The sequence below is a fragment of the Pteropus medius genome, unplaced genomic scaffold, assembly GCF_902729225.1.
Source record: "Pteropus medius unplaced genomic scaffold, Ma_sr-lr_union100, whole genome shotgun sequence".
Classification (NCBI taxonomy): domain Eukaryota; kingdom Metazoa; phylum Chordata; class Mammalia; order Chiroptera; family Pteropodidae; genus Pteropus; species Pteropus medius.
Window position 1 is genome coordinate 13187989 of NW_024346062.1, and position 25101 is coordinate 13213089.

The 25101-nt window shown below is 34.8% G+C and overlaps 1 protein-coding gene across 23 annotated transcripts in view; it reads right to left on the bottom strand.

Annotated features, from left to right (window-relative positions):
- MCTP1 (multiple C2 and transmembrane domain containing 1) overlaps window positions 1–25101 on the bottom strand; it is a 447851-nt gene that overhangs the window by 254852 nt on the left and 167898 nt on the right. For all 23 annotated transcript variants that reach the window (XM_039875100.1, XM_039875102.1, XM_039875103.1 and 20 more), the window contains exon 2: window positions 10638–10752. In XM_039875100.1, the coding sequence (XP_039731034.1) occupies window positions 10638–10752 (115 nt within the window). The remainder of the gene's footprint in view (window positions 1–10637; window positions 10753–25101) is intronic.

The window sequence follows — 25101 nt, forward strand, 5'->3', positions numbered from 1 at the left end:
AAAAGAACGAAGGAGGGGCTGCTTGAAGCAGTTCCCATAGAAGCTACAAATCACATTGCCTAATTTGGGGATTCCTCTCCTTAAGTACAGACCTCCTGTATGTACAGCTGACATTTGCTCTCATTGCATCTCCCCAAAGGGGGATATAGTGAAACCAATCCTCTAAGTAATAATGGAAAAACCAATCCTCTAAGTAATAATGTCAGATCTTTGATTTAGAAAACTTGTGTTTACTATTAGGATAAAATAAATAAATACAGATATTAAAACATCAATAAAATGTTCTTAAGAGTAAATCTTTAAATTGGCCTATGAGGGGCCTTTTCATTAGCAAAAAAGAAAAAAAGAAAAAAATTGCAATAAATTTCTAATACACACTAATAACTAAATTGATGAAAATGTTTTATTTCTATAATTCTTGGAGGATCCACAGAGACAGCTTGCTTCATACTGTAAAAATACATACATAAACAGAGCCACCTCAAAATGGAGTTAGAGCTGTTATCCATAGGAACTGCCTTACCCATCTTCCTCCTCAAACCTTTGGAATGTTAAAACTGGGCAAAATCACCTATGGACTGGGCCGAAAGCAGCATTGTACTTCAAACAACTGTTTGCAAAGTCAACAGGAAAGCAGACATTATGACTAGAGAACTGAAAATTAGAGACTTTCTTTAGAATTAGCATCACTGTGTTCGCTTATCTGCATCTATAGAAATCCCTTCTATTCATGAAATCATTTCCCTTTCATTTCTCATAAATACCCTTTGCCTTCACCTCCTCAGGGGAACACTATTTGAGTTTGTACCTGAATCAATGCTTCTTAGAATGGCTATTCTTTTGGATCTCAAATGAACACTTGTTGCTTCTCACTTTGGCCTTTTATTTTTAGGTTAAATAAGAACATTGAAGTCAAGTAGACATCAGCCTCTAGATCAAGGAACAACATAAGAACGAATGCTCCAGATTATTTGCGTTTCCCTAACCTTCTCCTTTAAGAGCAGCTATGACCAACAAACTACCAGACTTGGGACAATTTGAACTCAAGTTCAGAGCTTCCTCATGTCAAAGTCTAATGCCATTTGAAAAGACTCTTGTTCTGTGGTTTTAGGGCACCTTGCCATCTAATGTTAGGCCTAGGAGAAGTGAAATGAGCCTGAGGGCCTGAGTGAAACTGGAGGGAGAGTTTGGTGTCTAGAAGACGTCAGGGGCTCCAGGAAAGGGAGCCCAGAATGGCTTCACAGAGAATGTTTTAGATCCGGAGAGTGTTGTGGTCTCTGTTTGTATTTGAGATGTTCCATGTGACTGTCTGCTGTGTCACTGAAGAGTGATCAAAACTCCTAGAAAAAAAGCCTAGGGTAAATAAATAATCATCACTGAAGTCTTGTGGTTTGCCATAGGAGGATTTTTTGCATATGATTTTATGACTATAATTTCATTTGCTTATTAGCTAAAATTATATATAGCAATTGGTGGGTGATTTTCTGATTTGTCTATGACTGTGATTATTTGTGTGTATGTGTGTGTGTGAATGTGGCCAGTGAGATTCTTTAGACATTTACATCCTCAGTTCTCAAACTTTACCATATATCAGAATCACCTAGACGCTTTCTTAAAATACGGATTGATGGGCCCATATCCAGAGTTTATGATTCAGTAGGTCTGGGATGGAGCTCAAGAATTTGCAAGTTCCAAAGTGATTCTGATGCTGCTGGTCTGGGGACCAAACTGAGAATTGCTGCACTATATCTACATCTACCCATTTTTTTAAGAGCACCTTTAAAAGTTATGAATGACTGCACATGTTACAAGAACATCTGTTACACAAGTATACATTGAAAACAGAAGAAAAAAAATCATCTCTGCTAATTTCAGAAGTTGAAAGAGACAGGGATACTTTTCCTACAGAGAGTGAACTGAAGATACAGCTCTAATTTTAAAAAGAACAAACTATTGAGCAAGATAACTTTACCACCGGGGGCAAAAGAGCTATCCCTAAACCACGTTAAGGCAGAATTTTATTTTGCAAGGCACCTTTGGCTGCCTCTAGAGGGAAATCAACCAGACTGTATAGTCTCTAATTTAATAGAGCTCACATTGGTCTTGAGATTAATAAGTGAATATAAATTTAGATTAAAGAGTCTCAAAACTCCCCTCGTTCACATAAATGGGAAAAAAATTGCTCAAAGGGAATGGTAGTTTCACTTAATATGTGTCTTGGTTACTAAGATAAAACAAAGAACAAAAGACATGCTAATAGCCTGCCTTTAGAAACCATTTTGTCCTAAGACTTTAACCTAAGAGTTAAGGATTGTCAGTATTACCTGGTAAATAAATGTTGAGTAACTTTAAAATATTCTTCAAATTGACTTAAATACTTTTAATACTCCTGATCACATTAAATACTTAAATAATTTAAATTATTTCATATACATATGTGTATATTTAATATTCATACATAGCGAGGTAATTTAAAACTATCTTTTGCAAATAATCAGACCAGGTGTTGCCAGGGGAAAGAAGTATAGAGAGAATGAACCACAAAGGATCATGAGGGAACTTTTTGAGGTGATGGAAGTGTTTTAAATTTTGATTTAGGTGGTAGTCATGACTGTATATGTCTGTCAAATGCATCAAACTGTAGTTTTACCATGTGTAAAACTACAATAAACTTAAGTTGAAAAAAATTTTTCAATTAAAGTATTTTTAAAGAAGCTTGTGTATCATAGAGGACTGGTAGTTCAGAAAGAAAAATTGTCGTTGCATATGGAGTCTGTTCTCAGCACAAGATAGTAAAAAATTTCTTTGGTTTCTGCATAGATGGAAGAAAGTTTTACCTCACTCAAACCAAACACATACTTTTAAAAGTGTCTGCTTTTATGCTGTTTTTAAGTATTTTATGACCATGGTGAGTTATTATTATTTTTTTTTAAATAAACAGAGTAAAAAGGGTTCACCATGTCTAGACAGCCTAAAATCACTATACTATTTGATGTTTTACCTTTGTTATGGTTGCTATAAAGTGTTGTTACTTTGGTTAATAACACAGACAAGGTTGTAGCTACTTCTTGCCCTTGAGCACCTGTGCGCCTGTCTTGAAATTTTTTATTTTGCTCTTCTCCAAGATTAGGCCCTAAATTTTGACTAATAAAACTGACAGGGTATTTTTCATACCCAAAGCAACTTCGGTCCTTCCCCAGCAACTGATAGCACCAAGGACTTGCTCCCTCACCTTAAAACCCTTCCTGTGGCACTCAAGAGGAAGGAGGGACCTCTTGATACAATTACGTATAACTGGAAAGTCCTATTTTTCTTAATTTTCTCAATACTTGCCCCACTGCAGGGAAAATGGGACATGATTTTTGGTGCACGCTTTATAGTACTGATTGCAAGGCTTTGGAGATTTGCAAACGTCTTCACTGTCTATGATATATTTTTCCCTCAGAGTAAACATCATCTGTTACAATTATGCCCAGTAGCTTATGTACACACTTCCAAAAGGCTATTCTACCCTCTTCTATTCTGATATCATTGGTTTCTAAACTAAATTAACCAGAAACATTCAGTCTATTATCAGCAAGTGTCCTCAGTTCTCCCTTTATGCTTGCCTAAATGTTCCTACTATTAGCTACAGACTAGTCTTGTGTTTTCTGAAAAAATTACAAAGAAAATCAGTCTCAGACCTTGGTGGAAAAGTCTGTCGAGGCTGCTAAGATAAACTCATGGGTGCAGGTTTCCAAATGTAAATTAGGATTGCCACCCTGAGTAAATTCCTGACTGACTGTGCCAAGGGACTTAAAAGTTGGAATTTCCAGAACTATTTTGGTCCAAAGACTGATGATTTTGTAAAAGCAGACTACTAACCCAAGTTAGCATTAAAAAAAAAATTGGACATTGTGAAAGAGACATCTTTAATTGTAGTTATTTGTTATAGACTATTGTTGGTATTATTTTTAATGGTTTATTATATGATAAGCACATGCTAAAACTCCTTTAGTCCCTTCTGCTCTTTCTCTAACCCCAAACTTAGAAGATTCAATTAGTGCTAACTATAATGAATTCCCTATCTTAAAATAATCTTAAACAATGGGCCTACAAGCTTACGTAGGTTTGGCTATATGAAACAGTTGTACCAAAAATGTGAAACCATTCCTAATTGCTGTACTATGCCAATTGACCTTTCAAAATGTATAGAAAGGGTAATTTTGTATACTTCATATGATCTAATTTCAGGGAACATGAATTTGGCAGTTCTGCACAGGTTATTCTCTGCTGCTAGACAGCTGTTACAGTAAATGTTTTATAGAATGGCTGGACTACTAATGATTGATGAGGCAGAGAATGCAGGAAGAGCAGGGAACCATAGCTCCTGCCTGTCTAGTGGTGGATAATTGCTTAGCACCGATGCTAACACCAGTGTGATATTTATCTCAGTCGTTATGCCTTTCTGGGCACTACTGACAGGCATTTTTATGATCACATTGTGTAGGCTTACAGAACACAGCTAACCATCAACTCCAAGGCCTGTGTATGTTGGCCAGGGCGGTTAGGCCGAAGTTAAAGCAAAAACAGAGAAAGTGGGGGCACTTCCAAAGAGGGAGTTAGTTTGTTCACATAAACTTCTATACACCATCCTTCTCCTCTTTCTTCTTCCCATGAGCACAATACATCCAAATCCAGGAACACACAAAATTTTCCTTATGCTTACACAAAGAAGGAGCGTATCTTTTAAGATGTCTAAATATGGAAAATCATGAATACAAGCTAATTAACATCAGGTGAATTTAAGGACAACATCTAATAAATGGAACTCAGATATGAACTTTTAAATAGTTAAGCTTAAAACCATCCTTTGTTAGCAGAGACGCTGAATTAAATTATACTTATTCTAAAATGAGTTCATCTATAATCAAATCGTATCTCTAAAAAACCACCATTGGAAAAATCTAAAGGAAATACGATATATATTGATTGGCCTTGTCTATAAACTGCTGGGACAGTGTCAGATATTGTACACAGTGACTTTCCTGGGTCCTTTTACTTTTCATGGCAGTGTAGCTACTTGTAAAGGTTCCATAAAAATTTGTCCTTTTTCCCATCTAAATATAATTAAGCAAAGCAAATCTATAACCATAGGAGTAAAAGAAATAGCACACTTAAATATTATTTAATTAGGTGTGCTATGACTGCATTTCATATGTGGAAACATCGTCTCTTCAGAACTGGTATAGCACTTGCTCTATGGCTTAAGGAGTCCCAGATTTACATTTACTAAAGAATGGCACCTCTGAGTAAACCTTGGGAGTTTTGAAGATATACCTCCATGTATATAGTGCAGCCTAGTGAAGAGCACTGCTTCTTTGCTTCCGGCTCAGAATAAAGTGTGAAGACTAGTATAAAAATCTTTCTATGAAAATGGTGCAGTCTTGGAGTCTTTTACAAAATCTCTGGATAGAAGTTAATTTTTAGGGTTTAGAAATTATATAGTATCTACTTAAGGGAATCTTTGTGTGTCTATGAGTGATGTTTTTACATCTATTAAAATAAAGACATAAAAAGACAACATATTGTACATATATACAATACATTGTATATAAAATAAAGACATAAAAATACAACATATATTGTATATATAATATATTCATACACGTATATTATACATATATAGAAAGCTTAAGATCATACATTAGCAGCTTAAGACTATGAGAAATAGTTATCATTAAAACTGAATCACTGTGATTTTAAAAAGTTGCTTTTTTTTTCCCCCTAATGGTAGGAAACTGCTAAAAAGGAATAACATTAACAAGTATACGTAAATAATTGTGTCTGTATTGGGTAAAACAAACCTCTCTCTGATTTCACCATCTGTAAGAAATGCAAAAAAGAATTGACTGGCAACACTTTCAATTCAGGATTTTAGCACAAAAGTGCAACATGACAGACCTTTTCTTGAGCAAAATAGCTCTTTAAAGGTTGTGTAAACTTAAAGGAGGGGCTGCCAAGAAGAGTAGTTCAAACCTGCTCAGAAACAAACCTTTCTCCGATTATGTAAGTTGCATTCTCCTTCTGGGAAAAAAAGGAACATTCATAATGTTTAATTTTCTGATCAACTTTAATGGAATAAAGATTTTTTTCTTCTAGGAAGCATCAGTATACACTATGTCTCTGAAACTGGGACCCTTTTGAGAATGAAATGGAGCATTATTAACAATTATGCCAGCCAATAGGTAAAAAACAAAACAAAACAAAAAAAAACAAAAAATAATAAACAGAACTACCTCTAGGCAAACCAGGATATATGGTCATCCTGCCATAGAGGAAATTCCCGGAGGTCAAAACCAAAGGGACCCTAAACACCAAACAGTGAGTGAATGTACTAGGGTGGCAGCTGCTCTTAAAGCCAATCCTGTTTAGATTAGAGGAAAGAAGCATAAATGCTAAATATCATGCCTGATGCTTAATATGCACTAGAAATATTACCATGCCTTACCCACTCAGAGAATAACTAAGAGCTTTCATAAATTACATTCTAATGACAGAATTGTTGCCAGGCCCTCCAACTTGAAAGGGGTTTTGTTTATACTTAGAATACAGAATATGTCTGAGTTTTATCAAGCTGAATTTATTTTTGGAAAAAAAAAAAAAGGTTTCCAATTCATTTTCTCAGATCTGGCTGTTTTATAATTGATATGATTTCTCAAGTAGTGAGGTGTTACTAAACCGTGAGAAAAATGAAGCTTGTCAGGGGGATAACCTTCTAAATTTTTTCTCAGTCCCGGGTTTCTATAATTCTTACTCCAACCTGAAAACATTGTTCTCAAAACACTTGGAAACTTTCCTTTAGCACTTACACATCAGATTCACAGAATTGACAGCAGGAGTCTTGGAGTGACTGACTGAAATTCTCTAATTTTACGCAACACACGGATTTTTAACACTGTTATAAATAGAATCCGTCTCCATCCTATTGTCCTATATGTATATCAATTATGTGTATATAAATTCACAAATCTAAAGTGATCCAATACTAACTACACAATCATATACCGAAACATGTTATTCATAGGTGGGTCTAAGATAATTTTTAATCAGTCCCAAACTTAACTCAGGTTGTTTCCTCTGTTTAAATTTCTCATATCTATCCAAAAGAAGCTTCATGAATGCTAGACAAGTAAGTCAAATAGTGAAGCTAGATGGGAGTTTGCATTTTAAACACTTTGGGATATTCTTCACTCTGAAAAGTAATATTTTTCTCTCATTTTTCTTAACAGCATGACCCTCTCATTTACCTTAAAACATTCCTATTTTTTGGCAGAGACATCTATAGAGAATAAAGTACTCCTTTAAGAAGGACCCTTGTGCATGTACAGTGCCATCCGGACTCAAAATTGTGGAACAAAATTGTGCACGCCTTGTCCTCAGCTCAGATAATTGACATCATATTTTGCCAGAGTTTGCCTGATGTTTTCTCATGATTACTTTTACTTTATGTATTATGACACAAATCCCACGGAAAAGATGTGCCTTTCTCAGTATACCATACCAGGAGATCCATAATGTCTGTCTCATTACTGCTGATGTTAACTTTGATCACTTGCTAAAGGTGGTGTCTCCTGTTTCTCTACTATTCTTATTTTCTTCTTTGTGATTCATATGTATCTTGTTGAGAAATTCTGTGAAATGATGCAAATATCCTGTTTCTCATCATAATCTTACGCCCACAGAGTTAGCATCAATTGATGATTTTTGCCTGCAACAATTATCACTGTGTTGTTTGTTAAAAGGTAATTTTCTATTTCTATTTTCCCTTCTATATTTGTTCATTGGAATTCTACAATAAGGAAAAGCTGTGACTTCTCCCATGCTTATTAATTATTCAATTATTACTCATAGTTATTTATATTATTCTATGGGTTATAATCTATTATTGACATTATTTATTTTATTGCTGAAATTGTTCCAGCTTTGGTCATTAGGAGCTCTTTTAAGTTAGTTCCTATGTCATTTTGATATTCTGCCATCAATTTTTGAGTACATCCTCACTTTCTGGCACTGCAACATGTTCCAGGTTCATCTTGTATTTTGCTGCCCTTGATCTGCAATCAACCATTTCTCCAGGAGCCCTACTTTTATACAGCAAAATGGTGGCTGTTGTTCCCACTGCTATCCAGTCCTTTCCTCACAGGAGCCCTGCTTTTACTGGGGAAATTATATTTAGAAACCAAGATCTGGACCCAAGGTATGTTGACTACTACTCTGTGATTACATCTTTGTGATTGCTTCTAGGTCTCAGCATAGATTTAGGGAACACACACACACACACACACACACACACACACACACACACACCTATCCATTTCAATTGTTAACTATATATTAAAAACTGTTAGTTCATACTGATACCTCTTAAACACCATGGTTCATTCTGCTTCTGCTGTTGTATATTTGTAACTTCTTTCTCTAACAGTAAAAACCTGGCTCTCATTATATACAATATATTTACTTATTTGCTCATTGTAAGTATGCACATTAAGTAGTTTCAGAATTGATACTCATGCTCCAGAATACATTACTTATGTATAGTTATTTTTGTCTTGAGTTTTATAATGTATAATCCAAATACCATTTTACATAATCACTTCGATAAATTGTTTTATTTCCCATCTCCCTGAGGTGTGGATATAATTAGATTCTACTTTGGGTTCCACCCCTCCCACATCTTAGTTGATATTTGTTTGTCCCTTCCTCCCTTCCTCCCTCCCTCCCTCCCTTCCTTCTTTCCTTCCTTCACAATGAGGTTGAAGTATTGCCACAGGCAAAGAGTTAGAATTATGCAAAGTTTGTTCAGAGAAATGTCACTTCCTCCTCCCTCCCCTTTACATTCCCATCCCACATTTTTGACACCTGTTCTTAGCACATTATGTATGTTACCAATCTCATTAGTTTCTGGAGTTTACTTTTAATATATCTTTTTGATACAATAAGAAGATAATGCAAAATTTCTAAATTCCTTTCTCTCTCATATGAAACATTCCATATTATCACTCTTTGCACTTTGCCTTTTCACTTAATAATATATCTTATAACTCTTTCCATATCAATTCCTAGAGATTTTCCTTTTTCTTTATTTTACCAGTGCAGAGTATTTCATCATGAAGATGGATGTACCTTGGTTTATTTAGCCACCTTTCCTATTTATGGGTATTTTATAATTATAAAAAATGATGCAATAAATAACATGTGCATATGTATTTACTATTGTTGGGAGGGCAAACTATGACTAAAAGTTTGATCTCCCAATGCATTATTCAATTCTGTTTTATTTTATTTTATTTTTTCAATTCTGTTTTAGATCAAATGATATAATATAATTGAATTAAGGGTGTTCTATAAACTATAAATGTAATATAAACATAGCAAAATAAAACTATTTTGTTAATAGCATTATTTTCTCTCTCTAATTGTAACTTCTTTTGAGACAAGCAGTTCAATTCAATAAACATTTGTCCTCAGTTACTAAATCAGATGGTTAATTTCGAAAATTTCTCCCATGTGTTTAAATTCTAACATTTCCAATCACACTTTCACTAATTAAGAATGTTCTGAAATTTATTCATTTTCACTTAAAAACTAAATCCACTGTTTGTATAGTTTCTAGTCTTAAAAAGACATATTAAATTATTTTTCTATGTTATTCTTGTAGAGACGGAAGATAAAAAATTACAAACTATAGTCTTAATTCAGTTCTTTCCAGTCCCTAAGTATGGATGTCAATAGGGTTGGAGGAGAAAAAAAAAGTTCATGTAATGCTAGGTGCACTTACCAGGTTCTCTGACAATGAGTTAGAAGCTTGGGGACTCTCCTTCCTAGTGGGAGGAGTTACACCAAATTCAGTATCCTCTGGAATTGTGGGACTTCGGGGCCCTCAGTTTTCCACATCCTGTATAGCGGATATTTTGAAATGTACAAACGATGCTATATGGTCTGTTTAGGGTCTGCATCTGGTCCTACCTCTAACCTGGGTTCAAGGACTCCCTAAAGTAGCCCAGGCTAGTTCATCAGGAAATTGCCTTGGGGTCTAGAATCCAGGAACTATAAAGAGTATTTGCCTTGTCTTTTCCTTCATTATGGCCTATAAAGACCTCTTTAATCTACCATGAGACTACTGTCAGGTCCAACCAAGCCTCACAAAATCACTTATTGAAATCTCCAAAGTTTTGGTAAGATACTAGTTCTGGTTCTGCAATTTTACCAGATTCAACTAAGTAAATCAATGCAAAAAAAAAAAAGAATGTCAGGTCTGGTCTGCCAAAAGGTGACTTCTGATATGGCTTCGAATATGTGCCTCACCTACTTAGCCGATTGTGTCACCAACTATATATAATGCAGGCTCCAATTTGTCAGCAGACTGGTAGAGACTTTGCTGTCTGGGTTGGGCTAGTTCAGAGCTTTTGCATCATAACCTCTTCCTCCAGGGTCACAGGAGACAGATAATGTTTCGAACCACATCGTTGAACCCAACCTTCTAAAAATTATAATATTATAGTAATTTTTTTAACTTAAACAACCAAAGAAAAACAAATTTTGACAAAAACACACAGAATAAACTTCCAAGTGAGTTATTCTTATGATCTTACCTCCTCGATCTCGGGCAGCTAAACTTTGACCCCTTCTTAATGTAATATCCAATTGGTACATTCCGGGATCAGCCAAAGGGACATCTGCATTACTGGTTCCAGAAGTATTTATTTTCTGGAAAACAAGAAATATACAAAATATTAAATTTATTATCTCTCTTCTATTTCTTCCAATGGGGGACCATACACAGCTTAACACAAACTATAAGAATTAGTAATAAAATAAAACATCTTGTAAATTCACACATCATAATCACCTGGTTCTCTAAAAGTTTTGAAATTCATAAAATTCTTTAGACTCAAAATAAAAACATGGTGATATAGGAATTCCTGTTTTAACTCAGAAATAATAAATGTAATATAAAAAACATTTCCCATGGATAGCCCCAGATAGTTCAACTAAGAAAGGCTAACATAGTGCCTGAAGTAATAATACAATCGATGATGAATAAAGAATAAAGCTATGCAAGAGCCATTGATTTCCACATAACTTAGTTGAAAATTAAAATGATTTATTTAGGTGACTCCTTTATCTAAGCAAAAGGATTACATATTTTTATTTCAGCCCCAACATAAAATGTGATATAATTATACAGAAATCAATTCACATAACATTTTGACAATATTTGCAAGAAATATATTGGCAGTGGGATTAAATTTCTAATCTGCTTTCTATGGAATAAAAGTGCACAAGCTACTTCCTGAACTAAAAATCTTTTTAAGACTACCTCTACAGAATATCTTTAGCAGTAATATACTCTCTTAATTTACTAGGCATTGAGTTACAAATGCACTTGAAGAGAAATAACTATATTAAAACAACACAAAAGAAACATAATAAAAATTGTACAGGTCGTAGTTTCTACTTTCTGCCATTTAAATATGATAAGATATCTCAAAACTAGTGTAAATGGCAAGAGAGTTGATAGCTGCTCCTGAGCCACACAGAATATACCAACCTAGAAAAAGAGAAAGCCAACCACAACCACGGTCTTCTAAACAACTTTCCAAAAACTTTTGTATGCAGGTCTAATTAATAAGCAATATTTAAATTCAAATCCAGCAAACATTTAAGTTCCCAGTATGTTCCACACCTTTCGTCAAGTTCTTTTATATAATTGTTTCAAGCTGAACTAATCCATTTACAAATATTAAATTTAGATGTATTTACTACTTTATAAACAATGTAATGAAATCTACAGAAAAGGAGAAATCTTCTACCTACCCTACATCCCCCTTTAGTGTTTTGATAGGTACCTTAAAGGCAGAAAAGTTTGAATGCTCAGATATCTGTATTTTTTTATCCTCCTTGCTCTTTTTAGTGCTCTTGAAGTTTAGAATGAATAATTTATAGAGTACTTGATTTTATATTTAAAAAATATATTATATGGGCAAGGTAAGGAATTTTCAAAGGTAATTTTAACTATACTAGATTTTTTGCTTTAGAATTTAATACTTTGTTAAGATAGAACTTCACTGGATTTACATTTATTGGCTTTTTAAAACCCGAATAATATTTCTCTGTGTGTGTCTGTGTGTATCACATTTTTTTGTCCATTCATCCAATGACAGGCATTCCATATTTTGGCTATTGTGAATAATACTATTAATGAACATAAGAGTGCAGATATCTCTCTAAGATACTGATTTCATATTCTTAGTATACTATCCGGCTTCCCCCTCTTGTTCTCCATGTCTTCCTACCTACACTTCAAGGGTGACTTCATTAGCACTTTATATCTTTCTTGTCTTTTATGACATTCTATCATATATGTTATATTTGTCATTCTAGACTGTAAACTTTTAAAATCAGGAATAGAGTGTTTAAGGATCAAATTGAACATAAATTGTGATAGAGGCTATAAGGATAGAAAAATATCTTTAAGGGCACATGACCTAGCTGAATAGACACATACATGGGGATCTACAACAAAGTTGGCTACTCCGTGGGAAGTTTGTTTACTCTCTCTTCTCCTGTGCCCAATATGGCATCTAATTTGTTTCAGCACCTTTCTCTCATGAGGCACCTAAGTATAACCTTAGAATTCTTATCTACAGAGTGCTCTAGGCTATTACCAATTGATCAAGATTGGCACTTAAATGAAACTCTGTCCACTCAACTGTTATAATTAAAGACAGACTGTGCTATAAGGGAGTTATTAAGTCCTTAAGAGAGTTGGAAAGATCGGTTATTACGGGAGAAAAATCTGAGGTAGCCTCATAGAAATGACAATGGAGTAGGGTGTGAAAATATGGGTAGGACTTTTACAAGTGAAGATTTGAAATAAGGGAGAATGGGAAAATCGATGTGAGTCCAATGGCGAGTAGTCACCAGAGGGTGCATCACTGGAACGTGTAAGCAATAAGGGAGAAAGGATGATTTATGTACAGTGATGCCAGTTCAGCCTGTGGGCATCAGGAAGCTATCACTGGCTTTTGAAGAGAGAAACAATATAACCAGACCTAATTTAATAAACATTTATTGCCTATCTTTCATCTTTCCTGTTCTAGAATAAGTGCTTAGATTACTCAGTGTTTGGAGATGAACAAAACTAGGCCTTTTCTCTCTGCAGGATGGAAGAGAATAGAGAAATTCTGTAGATATAGAAATTATTTTATAGGTTTATAAAAGTCCAGTTTAAGTCACACGGGTCTCATCTGGTCAGTGGTAATGGAAATAAAAGATGAATTTGAGAGATATTGAGGAGATTCAATCAGCTGAATTTGTCAATTGACAAAATGTGAGAGATAGGGAAATGGATGAATGAGTCACTCAGAAGTTTGAGCGGAGCTCCTGGGAGAATAGTAATGTCAGTAGTAGAAAGCAGGCATGAGAGGAGGGGCAAGTTCTAGGCCACCACTGAGTCAAGTTCCAAGGATATCCCCAACTCTATAAAAGGAGAAAGTCAAGAAATTAAGTAGACCTAGAGAGACATCTTTCCTCAGGCCCACTGAAATGGTTCCAATAAGAAAACTGGTAGGCCAATTATGGAGCAGTATTAGAAATTCAATTTTTTTATTGTAAAGGATCTTTTTATAAATGTTTATTAAGTTCCCAAATGTAAAGATGTTAGGAAAGATGTATCTGAAGTGCTAAACACACATGTAGCACTAATAAGAACTTTGTCATTTAATTAATTAATTTATATTTTTAAAAAGATTTTTATTAAAATGTAGCTAACATACAATATTGTATTAGTTTCAGGTATGCACCATAGTTATTCAACATGTATATACCTAAAGAAGTGATCACCATGATAAGCCCAGTGACCACGTGACACCATACAACGCTATCACAATATTATTGACTATGCTGCATACTACATCCCCATGACTTCAAACTTTATCATTTTAAAGCTTTCATTTTTTCAAATTTGACATTTATTTAATGACTATTATTAGAACTTCGAATAGACCCTTCCTTTCCTTAAATACTATGCCCTACACTTAGATGTGTTGCTATTTTTTTGAACCATTTTATTGAGGTATGATTGATATGTAAAAAGCTGCATATACTTAATGTATATAACTCAATGTATATCCTCAGTTTGAGGATAGGTATATGCTTGTGAAATCATCACTACAGTCAAGGCCACAAATGCCACAAACATATTTAGCACTTCCCAAAGTTTCCTCTGGCCCCTTTTGTTATCATTATTGTCATTTTTGTGTGTGTGGTAGGAACACTTAACATGAGATCCACCCTCTTAGAAAATCTTAAGTATATAATACAGCATTGTTAGCTATGGGCACTATGCTGTGTAGTAGATCTCCAGAACTAATCCATCCTGCATAATTGAAACTTTGTACCATTACTTCTCCGTTTCCCCTTTCCCCAGCCTCTGGCAACCACCATTCCACTCTCTGCTTCTATGAGTTTAACTATTTTAGATTCTACATATAAATGAGATCGTAAAGTATTTGTCTTACTGTGTTTGGTTTATTTCACTTAGTTACTTAGCATAATTTCCTCCAGGTCCACCCATGTTGTTACAAATGACAGATTTTCCTTCTTTTTTAAGATTGAATAATATTTTATTGTATGTATATACCAAATTTTCTTTATCCATTCATTTATCAATAGACATTTAGGTTGTTTCCATATTGGAGTTATTGCAATTAATGTTGTAGTGAACATGGGAATACAGGTATCCCTTCAAGATCCTGATTTAAATTCCTTTGTGTAAATACTCAGAGTGGAATTGCTGGATTATGTGGGACCACAAAACACCCCAAGTAACCAAAGCAATCCTGAAAAAGAAGAACAAAGCTGGAGGCATCACACTTCTTAATTTCAAAATTTACTACAAAGCTATAGCAATCAAAATAGTATGGCATTGGCATAAAAACAGACACATAACCCAATAAAATAAACACACGCATATATGGTCAACTAATCTTCTCTAAGGACACCAAGAATACAAAGTGAGAAAAGCCTCTTTATTTAAGCCTATTTATTAAAGCCTGTTTAATAAATAGCACTGCTAAAACTGAATATCCATAGACAAAAGAAGGAAATTTGACCCTTATATCATATACAAAAATCAACTCAAAATGGATTAAAGACAAATTAAAGACCTGAAGTCATAAAACTAGAAAAAAAACAAGGAAAAAGATCCTCAACATTGGTCTTGGTAATGAAGATTTGGATGTGACACTATAAGGACAGGTAACTAAAGCAGAAATTGACTTAAGTGTGGCTACATCAAATTAAAATGCTTCTGCACAGCAGAGGAAACAATCAACAAAATGGAAAGACAATCTACAAAATGGGAGAAACTATCTGTAAACAATATGCAAGATAAGGTGTTAATATCCAAAGTATATAAGGAATTCATATAACTGAACAGCCAAAAAAAAAAAAAAAAAAAAAAAAAAAAAAACAAACATTAAAAATGGGCAAAGGACCTGAAGAGATATTTCTACAAAGAAGACATACAAATGGTCAACAGGTATACCAATGTATCAATGGGTACTCAGCATCACTAATCATCAGAGAAATGCAAATCAAATCCACAATGAGATATAATCCTATGCCTATTAGGATGGATAGTATTAAAAAATAAAAGGTAAATGGCTAGTGAGGATATGAAAAAGGGATAATCTTTGTATATCTTTGGTGGAAATGTAAAAGGAAATTGATAAGCTCAAACTTTAAATTCAAAGTTCTCAACAGTCAGAGAATTAGGGAGGTTTCTATGACAACAAAGTTTTGGGCCTGCAGAAGCCAAAAAGCAGATGTAATGTTTGAAGTTGTAAATTATAACATAAGTGAAATCATAGCCTTAATAAGTCACCTATGGGAAAGTGAGAAAAAAAACAGAGACAGAGTCTGAGAATTTTAAGGGAAGCATTTGGAAGAATTATCATGACCAGAGCACCCACATCTTCTACTCCACCAAGCCACCATTTTTGAAGAAGCCCTTCCTCTACTGTGCTTCCTTGAACTGCAGTGGTTACCATGCTTGGTGATGTCGACTTTCCTCACGTCTAACCCTTCTTTTCCTTATTTTATATAGACAAGTAGTTCTCAGCCTTGAGGGCTTTGGCTAGGCACCAGGAACTCTGTGGGTGGGACCTAGGTATCAGTAATTTTATTTATAGGTCCTAGGTAATTTCAATATGCACCCTAGCTTGACTCATTGTGCTAATTATAAAAGCAGACCTTTGAGAAGTCTTATCCACAAAGAATTTTCAGACTTTTCTTATTTATACCACAAAATACCTAGGGAATATATGTGGGAATCAATATGAGGGTCCTTGTGACTTAGAGCTCTGATGCTTAGGAAACCTTTTTACCTAAGTAAAAAGAAAACTTCCACCAGAATATATAATGGTGCTGATGAATTCAAACTTGAGAGTTCCACCTGGCCCTTTTGAGATTTTCATTACAGGCAAAGTAGGGTTGCCTTTTTACCTGGTGTGGTTGACCTTATTATCAACAGGAAGTAGAGTTAGTGTAGCAGTGCACAAGGAGGAAGAAGTATATCTACATTCTAGAAGATTTTCTTGGACGCTCCTAGTATTGTCATGCCCCGTTGATTGATTGTAGATTGGTTGTTACTCCATATGTGTTTCCTACAGTCAGGCCATGCTCAGTGCAGGTCTAACTTTGTCTATCAATAAAATTCACTTCAATTTAAAACTTCATAAAACCTGTTATATTTTCAACTTCTAAAATTTAACAACCTTGTCAAGGATATCCAGAGGTATCATCGAGGGTTTCTACTTAATCATTACCAGTTTCTTAGTCATCTCTCCTAGTTTCTATGACACTGAAAATACTTGCACAATGAAATCTCCATCGAATGGAAATCAGAGGTTTTTAAAACCTAATTTTCAAAAATTGAACTCAAAAGCCAGAGATATTCAAAGTTCGACAAAGCCCAGAGATCTACTTGTCAAAGGAACATCATGATTAGTTAGAGGTCAACTGACTAAATGTCTTTAAAAACTGAAACCACACAGAATGGTGAAAATCCATGGCAACTAATGGGCATACCTGACTAGGTATGCCAGTCATAGTGTTGGACCAATACACAGTCCCACTTGAAAGGTGGCTTATACTTGATTCTATGTAAACTTAATTTCCTTGCTCCTGTTCAGAACTGATTGGACTAGAACTGTGTATCTGAAATAAAAGCAGACAATGAATAGGCTAGTCGGTGATAGGTTTTTATTTAGCAAAAGTGTTATTAGGCAAAGGTTTGTAAAAAATTAAATGTGGCTGCTAAAGCCAAAGGGTCACAATAGAGAGACTGGTGAGGCCATCATGGCTCACGTATAACCCCAAATAGGGAAACAGGGGCTGTAATTAAGCAGAAGTATGGGGTGGAAAAATACATATGGTAGAGAGTGAAGTGTGATTTTGTAGCAGGACATAGAGACAGACCAACTAACCAAAGCAGAATAGACAATGGCTGGGCAGGAGAGTGAAGATGTATGAACTCCCACTGTTGAAAGCCTGGAGTAACTTTGGGCCCCGAAGGGCTAGGTGCTCCAGGCTTTGTGGTCTTGGATGTCTATGTGATTCCCATCACCTTCTTACATCCTCTGACTTTGTATGAGATGGCTGGAAGGAGTCTTTGGCTCTTACAACAGAATAGAGTGAGAAACTAAAAGAGCAACAAGAACAAGCAAAAGAAGCCTAAAAACAAGAAAGCAGACAGGTAACTCAGGAAACCCATTAGCAGTTGGTGGACAATGATATGGGAGAAAGTGAGCCACACGACGAGGCTGCAGACAGATAGAAACTGCCCCATGCCTTTGACTTCTTCCTCCATGGTACTGTGCAGTTATCTCTGATAGTCACAGATGCCTCTGTGGTGCTAGCTCACTGCAGCTACTAAGTGAGGAAAGCTTTGTGTTTTTATGATTATCTTCAGCAAGAACTGGGAAAACAGCTTATGCTTAGGGTACTTGTATAATTTATCATTAAAATTGGAATACTCTGGAGAGGGAAAGAGAGCACTATTAATAATTACATAGCATAAACTGGCATAAGCAAAACTGTCTCAGGTAAACTGGGATGCATAGTTATAATACTTAATAAGTAAGCTTTCACTTAACCAGAAAGATAAACTAAGCAGAAAAGACTGATCCTCTGGTCATATCAAAGCTTTACTATAGCTTGTTTTGGAACCAAACTACAACCCTGGGTTTAATTCTGGAATTTTGATTTTGCAATAGCTCAAACCAAACACAATGGGCCTATAAATTCTCAGGCCCACTAAATGGCAATATTTAACTGCTGGAAGAAGTACAAAATTTAGTACTTTCAGAGTGTCTTTTCTGGGACTCCCACAACACAAATTACTAACCCTTGGTTTGTTCGCTAAATTGACTGTTCTGTACAGCATCACTTCATTACTGCTGGTAACCTTTCCACCTACACATATAGTATATAAAATAGCCCAAGCCAAAGGAAAGCAAATAAAATTCTCTTTTCTCAGTCCTTATGTACATGGATCATTCCCTTTTGGAATTAGACCCTGTAACCAGCCTTTGTGCTACAAGGGGCAAATTCTGATGATGAAAGGGTAGGCGTGATACTAACTAACTTCAGCCCAAAGTACTGATCCCCTCTGCTGGGGTAATAGATACCCTACAAAGGGCTCTTTTGATTATGAGATGAAATATGTAAAAGTGCTTTGTAAATGTAGGAAATTATTTAAATGTTAAGTAGTTATTCGGCGGGCAGGTGATGAGGAGAACTATTATATATAAGGAGTCGAAACACAAAGACCTGTAAACAGGCCTAGTTGTACTATTAAATTGCTCTGAGGAAGAAGAAAACTTTCTAAAGGCCTCCTGTTCCTCTTCTTTAAAAGCACAGGCTTGTCAGAATTAAAGGCAATAATGTAATTTAAAGCGTTTTGTAAAGAGTCAAGTAATTTACAAATGCAAAGGAGGTTTCTCCTGCTTTTTTTCAAATTATAATATATATTATGTATATACCGCTGCTAGGGTTCACTGATAGTTAATCAGAGATTAGAAAGTAAATCATGCTTGGGCTGATGTTTCTGCTTTTAATACTATTATATTACTTAATGACTGTTATTCTTGCTATTTTATCAAAATAATATTTGTCAGACCTGAGAGAATTATAAGATTTCATTTGTATTAACTTTTCTGACCTTTTGTCTTTTGGTGAGTTCCCAAGCAAGTTCTTTCTTCCCAAAAGAAAACCAAACTACATTAAAAAGTGTAAAACTACCAGCAAAAAAAGAAACCCAACTTTGAGAAGAAAAGACTTGTCAGAAAAAGACATGCACCATCTTTGCAAAACCTGGTAGAATAAGCTAAGAGTTTTTGAGGAACAAAATAAATAACATAGTATTGGATTATAACTCAAAGTATAAAATAAATATTCATGATTCCATACTGATACAAATCAGATTTGAATAAATAATTAAACAAATAAAAAAATAAATGGGGAGGAGGGAGAACAGACAAGTCTAGGCTCAAAGTAGATAGTTCATGGAGATACTGCTCGTTAAGGAGGTCGAGCAAACTCTCCACCTCTTAAAGTGGGGGCTGTACATAGTGACTTCCTTCCAAAGAGGACAGTATAGAGGAATCTGACAAAAACTACCTCAACCTGATTGATCAAGGTTACAATCAATGCTGGTCATGTTGACAGTATGTTCCCTTGATAGTTTGTAATGAGAATGGCATTTTACTTCTGTGGTCTCCCTTCCAAAACATATAACCTTTGCCTAACCATGAGAAAAACATCAGAAAAACCCAAATTAAAGGATATTTTATAAAATATCTGCCCAGTACTACGCAAAACTGTCAAGGTCATCAAAAACAAGAAAAGTCTGAAAATCTGTTATATCCATGAGAAGCCTAAGGAGACATGAAAACTAAATGAAATGTGGTATCCTGATAACATCCTGGAACAACCAAAAGGACCTTAAATGAACACTAAAGATCTGAATAAAGTACGTACTTCAGTTAATATTAATATATAAAGGTTCATTAGTTGTGACAAATGTACCATACTGATGTAAGATGTTAACAGGGAAAATTGGGTGTGGGGTATATGGAAATTCTCTGTCCTATTTTCATACTTTTCTATAAATCTAAAGATACTCTACAATGAAAAATTTAATTTTTAAAAGTTTATGTACAGCTAATTTTTTTGAATAAATAATCTAGCATTTGGTAGGGAGAAACTATTCTAATTTGGTCTCTGCTTAGTAAGTATAATGACATACTTCATAGAGGGCATGTTAGTGATAAATTAAATTAACCCATCTCACTATCCCCTTTTCCATTCCCCATTTCACACTGAGGGTGATGTATTTAAGAAATATAGTGACACATTAATTATGTTTACTAAAAAATAATTTGCAAGTACTGCTGCTAACTGCAAGTAATTTAGAAGGATTATTGCGATAACCACACATTAAGCTGTAAGTCACAAGACTTGGATGTTACTTCTTCCTCTTCCACAAAACTAACTTTATTACCTCATGCAAATAACTTACCCTCTTTGACCCTCAATTTCACATGTGAAAAAAGAGGAGGTAGATCTATATTACTTCCAAATTTCCCTTTTTTGTTTTTTTTTTTTAAGAGAAAATTCTATTCAGACTTTTTTTGCTTTAATTTTGGCTCTATCACTCAGTAGTTTAAGTTCCCACCTTAAAAAATGGGGATAAAAACAGTACCTACTTGACAGAGTTCTTGTGAAGATTAAGTAAAATAACATATGTGAAACACTTAGTATCCTATGTTAAATGTGTAATATTTTGATCCTGCCTTTGTTCTCTTAAAATGACAGTCTAATTATAGGTAAGAACATAAACTAGATGATGTAAGAGATTGGTTAGTTATCTAGTTGAGACTTTAAGGCACACTCACAAAGGAAATGCTTTAAAGGAGAAAAGTGCACAGCTGTAGGAAGTCACTTGTCAGGAATATATATACTGAGATTTCTCTATTTGCACAGATCTTCAGAATCCCTTACCTATAAATTGAAATGCTCTCACCTGAGTGCAATATTGTGAGCAAAGTGTGACACTCATAATTATTCTTTCTTACAGTGAGTGAGAAGGCTGTGGGGTGAGGCATAAATAATAAAAAAGACAAGAAATCAAAAATACATTTCTATTTCCTTTTGACATATGCTTTTACACTTGTTGAGATTTAGAATTGTAAAATGGCACGCCACAGGAGGAGGGTTAATTGTATTTACTCGGTACACAAGTTCGTCATAGACAAAGGTATTTTATAAGAATTTTCCATACATAAATAAAATCTTTGGATTAATACACATAAAAGAAGGATCTGCTATGGTTATTTTGTAGACCCTAGAAATTATCAAGAGTTGACTGTAGTAGCCCATATAATAAAAATAAATGCTTGACTTAAATCATTTAATTAACTGATACTCTTTAAGTGTTCCAAAAAGATTGCTAGAGCAAAGTGAACACTTAAATTTTCTCAGTACCACTTGTAAACAAGAGATTTTCTAAACTGTCAAGACTTGAGTGCTATCATATGAGTAACTAACAGATGTCACTTTTAATTTTTTTAAAACTTTCTCATAGTTTAGTAGTGAACTGATAATCTAAAATGGTCAAAGGTTTCCACTAAGGGTTATTTATCACAGGAAAGCTTTGACTTATTACAGGAACATATATTATTCCTCTTGGCAAGCAAGTTGTGTGCTTTTTGCCCATTAAAATTACTCTACTTCTAATAGCAATTTTAAGAAGTTTCTGAGGGGCCAAGTGTCCCCTGAGTCCACCCAGGGACACAGATACTTCCTGCCTGGGCAGTAGAGAGTCTTCTCTGTGGTGCCTGGATAACAGGGATGGAGATGGTGGCATGTACTGGTTACCTTGCAAGCAGGTGTTTTTACCTTTTCCCTTCCTGATAGCCCTCAATTTTCTCTTGATAATCAGTGTAGTTGTGGGAAACCAACTAGCTCCTCAGCTCAAAGGTGGAAAATGTCAAAGATTAGACCAATCCAAACCCCTGACTACAATGGTTGGTTTAGGCTTAGAAATGCTAACTCCACTCTTCCAACCAGGGTAAATTTTTGGACTTGGTTGAGAATGCTGGAACAAATGAGATCAATCATTCTTCCTGGAGGAGAATGGGGAAACATGTAGCCAGCTGTGAGAGTCATTGGTAGCCATCTTGTGTTCATAAAGCGAATACATTGGGATAAAATAAACACAGGGAAGAGATAGAAATACATTAGATTCTTGTGACTTTTTTGACCCACTTAGTTAATCACTTCATTTTTTTCAGTTATATGGGTCAATAAATTCTCTTTATAATTTTAGTCAGTTTGAGTTGTGTTTTTTATTACTCGCAACCAATAGCATCTTCTACTAATGAAATGGCTAACACTATTGGAGCACAAACATCATCTCATTTATTTTTCACAAAACCTAAGAAATAATTACTCTTATCCTAGTAATACAGATGTGGAACCTGAGGATTAGAGAGGCTGAATAATTTTCTTTAGCTAAGAAGTAGCTGAACTAAGAGCCCATGCTCTTAACCACTATGCTAACACTTTCCCCTCAGAATAAAAGAAAAAAGAATCAGAAAGTAAGTTAGACATCTGAACTACATGGCATTCTTAACTTCTCAAACCCTCAAACAATTTTCCTTAGCTAAAAGTTGACATCAAAAGTGAAGGGTTAGGAAAAAAAGTACTTTAAGTTTCAAGTATTACTAAATCACAGATTCAGAATCTTTCTCATGGAAAAGATGTTCTCTCTGCTTGCTATTACTTTAAGTAATTTGTAGCACATTTTTGGGGCTCCTAATCAAATATCTTTGTTGCAACTTACTCAACTAAACTGCTGGATACTATGTCAGAATAAAATCCTTATTCGGTGTATATAAAAATAATGAGTTTATAATTGGAAAAGAGAATACAATTAAACATATTGCCTTTATATTAGTTCATGTAGTATATAAATAACATATAACTTTCTCCATCCAAAAGGTGCAGAAAAACATTTTCCCTATTGAAGTAGAATACATAATTGTAAAATTATTTTTTTATTCCAAAGTCCTTCATTTTACAGAAAAATGTTGTTCATTTAGTTTAAAGCTCTTTTACATATTCACACCTTCAGCTGAATCTGTTCCATTTCTTAGTTGCTTTTCAAGAGCTCTCTAGCTATGAGCTCAGCATTTTATTTTCTATAGAAGTTCTACTTCAAATTGTAAAAGTCTGAAGACCTGAGATCTTATCTTGGTTCTGAATCTCACTGCCTCATCAACTGAGATATTAAATCAGTTGTTTTATTATTGGTTCAATGCAGTTCTTAGAGAAGCTCCCAGTTATTGATAATTGGCAAACACTTTCACAGCCAGTGGCCTGTTTTCCAGTGCCAGTCAGGAAGGGTTTGCTTATACGACCAAAATCAAATAGGTAGGTATTAGACCTATTTACTGGGCCAATAAATTCATTAAGTCACTGTAAGTATCAGGTACACACTGTACTAAGGGTGTAAACATTTGGCGATTCAAACTGCTCCATATGAAACTGCCTGGACTGAGCAACGAGCAAATATATGTGATATCACATTACCAGAAAACAGTGGGAGATCCAGAAATATGCTGTCTACTTGGTGTCATGGATTAGATGGTGATAGGCAAGCAAGCAAACAAACAAACAAACAAAAAACAGTTAAAAATAATAGCCTGAAACACCATCCTCCTGTTAGAGACAAACCAGAGCTTACACATATGGTTGGGAGCACTACATGCAGAATTCCCAATAATGTCTATCTTAGAGTGTCGTTTCTTTAAAACATATATACTGAATGCAAACTCTAAACAGTAAAAAAAGTAAAGGTGAAAAGTAAAATCTTCCATCTCCCATCAAAATTTCAGTGCTCCTCCACAATGGTAACTACCATTAACAATTTCTTGAGTATCTTCCAGAATTACTGGCACATGCCTTTTTTTAAGAAACTTTACATATATAGAAATGAATATATTGCATGCACTATTATACACTTTACTTTTTTGTCAAGTAACATCTTGATAATCTTTTTGTTTGTTCGTTTTTGTTTTGTTTTGTTTTGTTTTTTGCTTTGTTTCTTTGGTGCCGAGACCTGGGATGGAACCAGGGACTTGATAATCTTTTGCTGTCGCCCATTCAGATCTATCTCATCCTTTCTAACAGACCCTTAGGATCCTATTAAATGTACATGCCATAGTTTATTTAATCAGTTTTTTGTTGATGGACACTAGTTCTCCCCTCTTTTTATACTATTACAAACAATGCTAAAGAATTTCATCTTATGCAGATTGTGGTATACACTTTTGTATCTAATTGGTAAATACCCAGTAATGGAACCTCTAGATCAAAGGATAGTCTTTTTAACTTTGAGAGATCTTGTCAAATCACCAACTTTCCAAAAATATCCCACCAATTTATATTTCCACTAAGAGTGATTGAAAGTTTCCCACATATCTACACCAAAAATAGATGTTATCAGATATTTCCAATAAGCCAATCTTCTACAGAGGGTCACATTTAAAGATGTTAACACTATTTAACACTTTCTGCTACTACCAATGCTCTCATCTGGCCGAGCCAGCAAGGCGTCTTCTTTCTTGAGACGTGTGCGTTTCCTTTCACTTCTCTACCCTGACTCCCAACTCCCTGAACATATCGTTCCACTCAGCCTTTTTCCTTCTTATTTTCCTCTGCAATTGTGGAGAAGAGGGAAAACTGAATGTGAAAATGCTGCAAATGCGGGGCAAGGAGTCATGAGCACTCATACCTTTAACGTTGTCCAATCGTCAAATCTTCAAATGTTTGCCACTCTGCTAGAGTAAAACAGGCACCTCCTTTTGTTCTGCATCCTTTAACTACTAACGAGACTGTCTTTCATGTCTACTAGCCACTTACATTTATTTTTTGTAAACTTCCTATGCCTATCCTTGACTCATTTTTATTTTATGTTGAGCTCTT